This window comes from Paralichthys olivaceus, chromosome 16 (assembly GCF_024713975.1).
Source record: "Paralichthys olivaceus isolate ysfri-2021 chromosome 16, ASM2471397v2, whole genome shotgun sequence".
Classification (NCBI taxonomy): domain Eukaryota; kingdom Metazoa; phylum Chordata; class Actinopteri; order Pleuronectiformes; family Paralichthyidae; genus Paralichthys; species Paralichthys olivaceus.
Window position 1 is genome coordinate 6378775 of NC_091108.1, and position 10302 is coordinate 6389076.

The following is a 10302-nucleotide window of genomic DNA, read 5'->3' on the forward strand; positions in this document are numbered from 1 at the left end:
TGCATCCTCTGCATTGTCAGATTCTGTAGGATGTGAGTATGGTGGTGATCTTGGATGGACTTTTTGATTACCTGTTTTCCATATAATACCATAAGGTGAGACAGGAGGTTGTGTCTTTCGGTTGGATCCATTCTGACGCTACCTGTGCACGACTGCTGTGGTTTAGGTGAAGTGATGAGCTCAACAAAAACCAACCTACGTATAAAAGAAAACAAACACACCTTTTTGCAGTAGTTGATTATTGTATTTTAATCGGTCTATAGGTTAAATATTTGACGTTGGATTAAGTCATGTCTTATTTTCAGTACAAACTATCAACGTCTCTTCTGTTTAAACTACTGAAACTGAAGTTTTTGAAAATAGGTTAAAACAAGTTTCAAGTTTCTTTTCGAGAAAACACGTAACAAAACTTTACTTGGAAAAAGTAGGACGTGATTTAAATAAAAGGAAACAAGTCAGCGATAAAAAAAGAAGTTAATGAGTAACAGACTGTGACAATTGAACAGTGGCAACAGCTGATTTTGATCATTGCAAGACTCGAAGTTGCACTTAAATAAACTTACACATGTATGCTCACAATGAATGAAACATGACCACATCACCTGCTAGATTTGAAATAAAAGCACATTTTTTCTCACTGTGGTAGTACATGTGAGGTCATACCATCTGGGGTCTGAGTGGTGTGGTCTGTAGGTGGACCATGGAAGCCCCCTTTGGCCATCACCCAATCATGTCCATCTTCTTTGGGGATGTTGATCCAGCTGCACTGCCCGGACTCAAAGTCACAGGTGCCTGGAGGATTGCAGGCTCCATCTCTCACAGAAATGTCATCTAGTTTTGCTGCAGAGTCAGAGTCTGGCAGGCGGGCAGCCTTAAACGCCACCTGGTGAGGTACATGAACTGTTTTAGATGGAATCTTACATGACTGACAGATAAAAACAGATTGCAGTTGGTTCATGGTTTGATTGTCAGAGAGCAAAAAGGTAACATTGTTGAATGAAGGGGAAAAACACAGCATACACGGAATCTCCCCGCGGAGGACACAGTGACTTCTGCCACCTCCCAGCCTGTAGATGGCTCTCCAGACCGTTGCCAAAGGGCATCACTCAGCTGCCCGCTCTGCAGCACATGGACAGTCAGGTCATTGGAGGAACCAGTGGGTAACCAGTACCTGAAGATAAACAGTAAATGTACAAACATTCAAATCTGATCGTCAGATTACGTGGGATGTGCGAAATGTGTGCTGCCACAGCAAAAGACTCACCAGAAGCGCACACACATCTCTGTAGCTGAAGTGAACTCTGGTGTGAGCAGCTGAGCAACTTCAGTGTGTGTGTCATTTTTTTTCATCACAGTCACATAGAAACCTATCAAAGAGTTAACATTGTGTTGAGCTTAAGTCAAATATCATAAAGATAAACAGGCTGATATTCAGTTCATATCTTTACTGTGTTCACCATTTTAATGAGGGTGTTATATTGCTAAAATACCATATAGCACTGAACATAAAAGTACAGCTGAGGCTGATGGGAATGTCATTAAATTTCCAGGTATATGGTCTCAAAACAAAATACTGTGAAAATGAAATGCTTTATCTCATTGTGAAAAACCAGATGATCACCAAAGTCGGTAAGATTGAAACACTGAGCATTGCTAAAAAGTGTCAATTATTCATTAAAAGCTTTCAGCTTATACTCTAGCTTATACATACTCTAAAAGAGAGATTCCCAACCTTTTTGCTTGTGACACTTTGAAGTGAAGCAACATCAATATATCACAAATTCATGAGTTGATAGCAGAACATTCAAAGACTAATCTCTGATTAACTGTATATTGGAACATGGCTGTTGTTATTGTGGAGTCACAGGTTACCAGGTTGGGAACCACTGCTCCAAACTTTTTATTAAAGCCTCCGTCTTGTTGTGGCGAGACTGTGATTGCTCTACTCTTTCAGTCACATATTTGCAGTGTGTTGCTTGGTGCCACAGTTTTTTTGGCTCACCATTTTCGGTTCCATAGGTGTGATCCACGTGATGTTTTGTTCCCCTTTTGCGACCCCAGTGACCTCGATGACTGACATCGTTCACAAAGCCACACATGCTGGATTCAAACCCACACATTTCTAGAATTCAAAGGAAAAGTTAAATGTTGTTAGTATGTTGTCACTTCCTGTTAACATCAGACAGTGCTGGGTCTGTGTTACACACTCTGATTAGTGCAGGCCCCCTCCCTCACTGTGACGTCGTCAACTGCGATAAATCCAAGGCTGTTTGTGTTTCTATGGCCCGTAAACACCATCTGTGGACAAGGGATGTTTTGTGACTGTGTGAATACTGTATTTATGTTAGCATCTATTTTTTATTCTAAACTAAAGGAGGCAAATAATAAAGTACATGAAATCAAATAAAATACAAAGCTGATAATACCATATTGAATATACTGGGCACACTGTTTTTTAAATGTAAAATGCTCTGCTCATACAAATATAAGAGTTTCTTATGTTTATTAAATGTTGACAGAAATATATTTATCAGATTTGGAAAATAAAAATATCAGTATCACAAGACTTAAAAAGAAGTCAGTGTTTGGTCAGGCTATAGTGCAGCTAAGCAAACTGGATAACATTAACCTGTGTTGTATCGTTGCTGATGGTTACTTGTGCATTTATCCACTCTGGATTCTGGGTCCCTCTGCGAGTCCAGACTAACAGCTCAGAGGAATTCTAGAACAAACAAGTTATTGTCATTGTAGTTCTCTGAAGAGAAGATGCTGCAACCAAAACCTGCAACAGAAGTACGAACTGGACTACATACAGTTTGAACGAGCAGATCCAGGATGGACACAGAAGGTCCAAGCATGTAATACCAGAAACCAACACAGATATGTGATGAACGACTGATGACAGGAACTGAGATGACTGCTCTCTCTCCATTCTTGGAACTGGAACCATTCAACAGCAAAAAGGAACCTTGATAAACAAAGAAAACAAATTGGTAAGAAAACGTTTCAATATAAACAAGCACTGGTTAGTTTTTTTAATGACAAAATCCTTGCTGTAAATATATAATCTATTAATTATATAGACAGTTGTTTTGTCTTACAGTCGAAATATATTAAATTGACACTGATAAGAATGTTATTGATTGATATTAAAATTGTTGCTGATTCATTTTCTGGTGATGTTTCTATGTGTATGTTCACAAATGTATACCATGGTTACAAACAGGTCTGATGGTCACTACAGCCTCACTGTGGCTACACATTTGTTAGTGTCAAATGTTTATACCTTGATTATTTCCAAATGTATGATCATACTGAGGTCCATCCCATGGTTTTGCCACTTGAAGTCCACTACTGACAGTCCAGTTAAAATCATCAATGTCTTCTTGCACCCAATTACACAGACCTGTTACACAAAATAATTTTAAATCTTATAATACTGTATTTGTAATAACAATAGGACAACTACTGAATATACAGCATACAATTACTGTATATCTGGACATGAGGAAAATTCAAATATTTATGGATGTAATTCAGTTTTAAGTCAGTAATGGTGTCTGCATTATGCTACTGTGGTAAAACAAATCACAACTTCTGGTCGTTGAGTTACTGAGTCTTAAACTGAGTCATGAATTCATTATGAAGATTACAAATGTTGACCTTGACAGCTGTATAAACTACGCAACTGTACACTTATGATACTTTAAACACACAGTGGTTAGATATGAGCCTTTAAATCAATAGAAAAACATCTGTCAAGTCAAACATCATAGTCAGTTACTTGATTATTTAAAAGGTTGGTGGAGGTTAATTTTGTTATTGTACGTACTTTAGCATTTTAGTGAGATTGCAAAATACATTTTCTGACTTATCACACACTCCACTGAAACTCTAATTTCCCAGCATCACCTTGTTCAAAAGTGCAGTCCATGGCAGAGGGAGGAGCCGTAGTGGTAATGGTGGCGGGAACTGGGGTGGTGGTTTGGATCCTGTCATCACAAGACTTGCCTCTGATGATGTAGACATCGTCCAGGGCAAGGCTTCCTGCCAATGAGTCATTACAACTGGCTTGTACAATAATCTGTTATAAAGGATAAAGTTAAATTAAGGATTGCTCTCATTTATTTATACCAACAGTATTTTCTCAAGTAATGACTTCAGTGTAATTGTAAATGTTACTCTACCTGGTGAGGCTCTGATGCACTGTAATCCACTCTGTTCAGGATCCATGTACTGTTCAGGTATCCAGTTGTATTAAACACAGGGCGCAGTCCTGCAGTCTCATTCAAAAACACTGTCAGTGTAATTCTTGAGGGTCCTGGATGATGCAATGGGACATAAAGATGTCATTGATAATTTGAGAAGGACAATTAGATCTGAGTGCACAAAATGAAAAAAGCCCTTTCAATGATAAGACCTCATGCTGTCTTTTTCATCTATTTTTATTAAATCTTTGTATATATCCTGTACTTTATGTAATATATATATACTGTACATTTTTTGAAAGATTCAATTGCAAAGCAGCTTATATGAAAATAATTATCCTGTTCAAATTTTATTTTATATTTATATTATATTATATTATATTTTATATAATCACTCTGATTTGGTTTATACTGTTCGTGTCATGGCGATTGACTCACTATTTGATAACCACTCATTTGAAAAGTGCCAGAGCTCCAGGCAAGCTCGGTCCACAGCCGCCATCGACTCGCTCACCAGTCGAGCAATATCTTGTCTCTGCGATTTAGAGAACTCGAAGTATGCAAAGTGACCTATAGAGAGAAAAAAAACCCAACATAATATGCAGGTGAGTTGTCTTCCAACAGTGCCTTGTGCATGCACACAGATACATAATTACAAATAGTAATTATGGCTGCATTAAAAATAAAAAGAATATCTCAGTGAATAAAAGGAGAATCTTACTTAAGTCACATTATCCACTGACATATACCGTGCCAGTCTTTGAATTTAAAGTATTTGGTGTCCCACTTTTTTTCTCCCTTCTTGTTGTCCATCAATTTTTTGGACTGAAAATGCAACTCTGACTATGGTGCTGGTTATTGTGGTTATGTGGTGACTCACCAAAAGAAGAGTCTGTGGTGTGGTCTCTCCTTGGGATCAGATTACTTTGACTTTGACTTTTGCCCGAGAGCCAGTCCCAGTCCACTCCGGACTCTGTCGGAGGGTTGTTGACCCAACCACACATGTCCATCTCAAAGTCACAAAAACCTAAAAGGAATAAGAGATGCACAGACACACAGAGCATGCAGCCATATAAAAGTGCTCAAACACACTCATTGCAACCCCACTGGTTCCGTGGTCACTAACCTGTCGGAGGACAGGCACCATTTAAGACAGTGAGGTCGTCAATAGCGATATCTCTCCTTGGTCCATCCCCAGCTATCGCCTCAAAAATCACCTGTCAATCAGAATTACAATTACAAGTTACTTGGCTGAAACATTTAACATATAAGATGAGTGGAGCTATTACCAGTCAAGAGTTCCAGAACTCCTCCATTAAACAAAAAAAGAATTAATTAAAAGTGTGTCACTATAAGAAAGAAAGCCAAGACGTGCATCTTTAAATGTGAATAGATTTTGCTATGATCTATTTAAAAATCATTATCTAATAAATTTGCTCCTGCTGGGTGTTAACCTACCTGATATTGGGTATCAGGGCTGAAAAGCGTCACTCTCCCATGTCTCCAGTGCTTCCCCTGATCGCCACTTCTGTCCCAGAGCTTCTGGGAGTTTCTGTGGCTGTCAGGGGTCTGGAGGTACACACTGAGTTCCCCCACTGCACTTCCCTCCATGTAGTACCAGAACATTAGACATTCCCCATCAGGAGGGGTGGGCTCCATCGTAGCAGTCATCATTGCCTGTCTGGACCCCACAGGGTGACTCCACAACTGGGCACTTAGGTAATAACCTACACGTAAAATGAATAATAATAATAATAAAATTAGCATTTCAAAATTTGAAATTTTTATAAATTCAGTTTTCAGACACACTTAAGATGAATTGTTGCAAAGAATAAAAAATCGTGAAATGCATCAATTTTTTGCAATTCAAGCCAAATTGAAACTGAAATCAGATTTATTTTTGTCGGTACTATTAGTCAGATGAGACTCTCAAGGAGCGGCAAACCTTGTTCTGTCCCCAGAGTGTGATCTACGATAGGGCCTGAAGAGTTAACTGGTTGGGACGTCCCCCTGATCCGGCTCCAGCTGAAGTCTGCGGACGGTTGAGGCCGCAGACCACAGAGGGAACCCTGGAAGGTGCACTCTCTCTCAGGCGCACAAGAACCATTCGTGCGGGACACCACTATGTCATCTAAGGCTATGCTCCCCTGAGTACCACCCACAACAGCCTCTATAATAAACTGGAGAACATGAGGAGTCAATTTAAGTGCAGATCTCAAGAGAAGAAGAGTTTGAATTATTAGCATAAAAAATATATATATTAGATTACAAAGTCAAAAAGCTGAATGGATTTCAACAGGGCACCAAGACGCAACTTTCAAAAATGCATTTAAGCTAAAACATTGGTACACAGGAAAAAGATTACTGTAATATTAACTGTAGATTAGCAATAAGACAGAAACAGAAATAAGTTTGGTCTTTGTGGTTGGAAGGAACACTGACTAGAGGACACCAAAAGTCTATCTTCTGAAAAATCTTAATCAACTTGTTCTTTACAGAAAAAGAAAATGTTTTATCTTCCTAATAGTGCTCTGAAAACATTCCTTTAAATGTTCTTGCCAGAAGAGATACACACAAAAAGAACACCTGTATTGGTTTGTCACTGTCGAATGTAAGATCAGCAAATCGCCATTTGTTTCCCTGTGTGCCACTCCTCATCCACACAACCGTCTCTGGTTCACCAGGATGCTTAGCAATAAACTTCAGTGAACCTGGATATAAGAATATATTAATAGAATTTGTCCATTATGGGGAATCGGCTGAGAAAAACAGACCTATTACAGATGCTTTAAATATTAGGAATATAAGGATAAAAAATTGTGCGTTTGCATATACATTAGGATTTAATATTGTCTGGAAAGGCACATACCTATGCTGTTGCCAAATATGTGGTACCAGAAGCTCACACATATGACTTGACCTGCAGGTTGAGGGAAGCTGACGAGTCTGGCTGCTGAGGAGATGTTTAGCTTGTATGTAGCTTCTATCAGCATGTACTTGCCTGTGGAAGAAAGACAGAATTAACAACTGCTAAGGCTGAAACTAATGGAATCCAATAAAATAAGAATAAACACAGCTTCCTAATATGGGTGAATATGAACATGAAAAGTAAATGCTGCTGAGGCTGAGACAAGTAACTGCCCTGAACCCATTGACCTTTAGCCCTGTAGGTTCACTGCATGTCAGGGCTGTGGTAGTAAATACAACATGTTCATTATAACATAACTTTGTTTAAAGAGTGTCCATGAATTAATATAGAGTTTTAAAGCCTTTATTGATTCAGTTTATATTGTGCTAACCTCAATACAATTGTTTCCACAAAGTTAAACTAAATTCCTAGATTTAAAAATACTCACCCTTCCTAGTGGGGTCTAGCTCTATCCTCTTAGTCCTTTCCCAGGAAATGCTTGCAGTCTTGTCATGGTACCATGAACAGGTGTCATTTTCAAAATCACATGAGAGTTGGTCTGATCCTGTGGGGACATGGTCTTCGCCACAGTTTTCAAAGCTGATATCATCGAGCATAACGTCAAAGGGTCCAAAAAAAGAAGGTTGGAATGAAAAAAGCAGCTGCAGAAACAAAAGTGTTTAACTCTACATTTGTTCTGAAAATGATTTTGTTTTTAATCACTAAAAGGAGCAGATTACTGTAGCAAGAGGAAGGAACCTTTAATTTACAACATTCAACTTAAAATAATGGTCACATTGACCCAGATGGAAAAATGAGCTGGAGACCCCATCTGGCCACCTGGTTACTATGTAAGCCACTTGTCTTTCAAGAACCAAACATCAACAGATTACAAATGGCAGCTTAATCTCGCCTTGAACCCCCAAAACAAAGCAGAACATCCAATTCTTCTGGCTCAGGTTTTGTGATTGCTTGTTAGTTTGTGTCATCACAATTCTACTGAGGAATATGTACATTACATCACAAATACATTATATTCCTCTGGCAGATGCTTTTTTCCAAAGCAACTTACATTAAGTGCTTTCAAACCATGTAGGACTAAGAGCTAAATCTGAAGTTGTTAATATATCACTTGGAACAAATCACAACCACCTATTTAAATGAAGGATAAACTGTTATGTTATAAATTATATTCTATAAAACTTAAAAATGTAATTTAACCCGCAAATTTTAATCAGTTCATCCTTCAGTCCAACTAAACAGTTGTTCTAAATAGAAGAAATTCCCTCAAGGCGTTGAGATACCGTGTTAACAACAATGGGACAGACAGATGGACAGACCATCATGTGGACATGTGTTTAAAAAGTGTAGCCTAACCGTAAATAGTTTTAGATTAATATGTCTGTTTACAACCTGAAATCATACAGGATGTTTTACTAACCTTGTATCCTCCTGGCTGATTACCAATGAAAGCTGTGGCCTTCTCCCAACTGTTTTTTTTACTTATAGGAGGCTCCAGCAGCTCCACCGCAGCACCGCCTCTGACCATTTTTAATTTTAAGTTTGATGATGATGAAGGGGAGCCGTCAGGAATATAGAACCAGAAACTGAAAAACATTAACAGTCCAATCACAAAAATCAGTCCACTGCTGCAACAGGGTTTATGAGAACTTCATCACTGATATATATTTATTGTCTGTTTCTAAGTACCTGATCTGACATCCTAGAGCTGCCCCCTTGTCAACAGCAAACTCCAAATTGGCCTCTGGAGCACCTCTTACATGTGCATGTATGACATGTCCTGTAGTCAGCAGACAAAGGTTATATCTCTTAAAACCAATAAAACTCTTCTATCTCGAATAACTTAAATTAGCACTTATCACTGATATAAAATGCTACTGCACCTCTTAAAAATGAGTTACAAAGTAATGACACGAATGGATCCAGACAGGAAGTTAATAATCACCCCAAGCAGTTCCTGTGGTATGGTCCTGTCCAGGTATTGATGTCATGTTTGCCATCTGCCGTCTCCAGAGCTGGTTGTCATTCCAACCACAGCTGTGATGCTCAAAGTCACACGAACCTTAAGGTATAGGAGGGCAACAGAGAAAAAAATATTAGTATTATTATGATTGTTAGAGCCAAGAAGTATTCAAATTCAAAGATTGTGTGAATCTGAGAACTTTCCAGTATCCTGTTATTCAATAGATATATTGTGATTGATGTTGTTTTATTATCTTTAAAACTTCCTGTCATTCCTCTATCAATTAGTGAATATGCTCTGCGTCTTGTATGCTGTATGTCCAGACAATAAGAATATAGAGGAAAATTGAATTATTTAGAAAAAAAGAATTTAGAGGTAGTTTAAAGGTGCTAAACAAAGACAACTAGAGTCATTAGGAGATGACGTGTCCCCCAGGACCCAGTAATCTGGATTCATGTTAAGTTTTCCTCAGTGAGATAGAACAGATAAGTCCTATTTAAAAATATATATACATTATAAAGGTTCATATATATGCCATGTTAATAGAACGCAGTCTGGTATTTTTCTGTTGCTCACAGGTTAAAAAATCTTAAGTCTTGACAAAATCATATTTGTTGCCACTGAAATGAAAAAAATAATAAAATGTATTAAAGTGAAATATCCAAAGACACCATTAACAACTTGAATGGCAGTAGTGCACCTTGACTTTGGTTGCCACGTGCCAATATACCCAACTAATAAGAATTTGATTAAAATGGAGTTCTAGTCTAGAAACCAAAATGTTCATAGATGGATGGATGAGCAAACCAATCATCATACTATGTGCATATAATATTTTTTATATAATATAAAGTTGAGACATACCACAAAATTCCTCATCAGATCCTTCTTTGCAATCCTCCTTAAAATCACAGGTGAGTTCTTGAGGAAGACATACCCCAGATGTGCAGAGGAACTCCCCATCAGGACAAGAACAAACAGAGACCAACAATACTGTAAAAAGATTTTTTCTTTAGATTAAAAGAAGAGAAGAAGGGGAAGACATTTGACAATAACCTTTAATGTACATATTAGTTTATATGAGTGAAAACTCTGGTGACTTCTTTCTCACCTTTTCAACATTTGACCACACTATACATATATATATATAGACAAAAAGTGATACAGAAATGTATGTGGTATTTAGATTTAAAGACTCTTAC

At 38.0% G+C, this 10302-nt stretch overlaps 1 protein-coding gene across 1 annotated transcript in view; it reads right to left on the bottom strand.

Annotated features, from left to right (window-relative positions):
- Positions 1-10302, bottom strand: part of LOC109638943 (MAM and LDL-receptor class A domain-containing protein 2) — a 37208-nt gene that overhangs the window by 11430 nt on the left and 15476 nt on the right. Inside the window, exons 3-25 of the mRNA XM_069510861.1 lie at positions 9965-10093; positions 9083-9199; positions 8827-8917; positions 8558-8723; positions 7565-7778; positions 7078-7209; positions 6795-6919; positions 6154-6388; positions 5667-5935; positions 5335-5425; positions 5089-5235; positions 4647-4778; positions 4188-4321; positions 3913-4084; positions 3287-3406; positions 2814-2968; positions 2630-2722; positions 2208-2298; positions 2003-2122; positions 1265-1367; positions 1021-1171; positions 664-883; positions 72-195 (exon numbers count right to left, since the gene is read on the bottom strand). Coding sequence (XP_069366962.1) covers positions 72-195; positions 664-883; positions 1021-1171; positions 1265-1367; positions 2003-2122; positions 2208-2298; positions 2630-2722; positions 2814-2968; positions 3287-3406; positions 3913-4084; positions 4188-4321; positions 4647-4778; positions 5089-5235; positions 5335-5425; positions 5667-5935; positions 6154-6388; positions 6795-6919; positions 7078-7209; positions 7565-7778; positions 8558-8723; positions 8827-8917; positions 9083-9199; positions 9965-10093 — 3331 coding nt within the window. The remainder of the gene's footprint in view (positions 1-71; positions 196-663; positions 884-1020; positions 1172-1264; positions 1368-2002; positions 2123-2207; positions 2299-2629; positions 2723-2813; positions 2969-3286; positions 3407-3912; positions 4085-4187; positions 4322-4646; positions 4779-5088; positions 5236-5334; positions 5426-5666; positions 5936-6153; positions 6389-6794; positions 6920-7077; positions 7210-7564; positions 7779-8557; positions 8724-8826; positions 8918-9082; positions 9200-9964; positions 10094-10302) is intronic.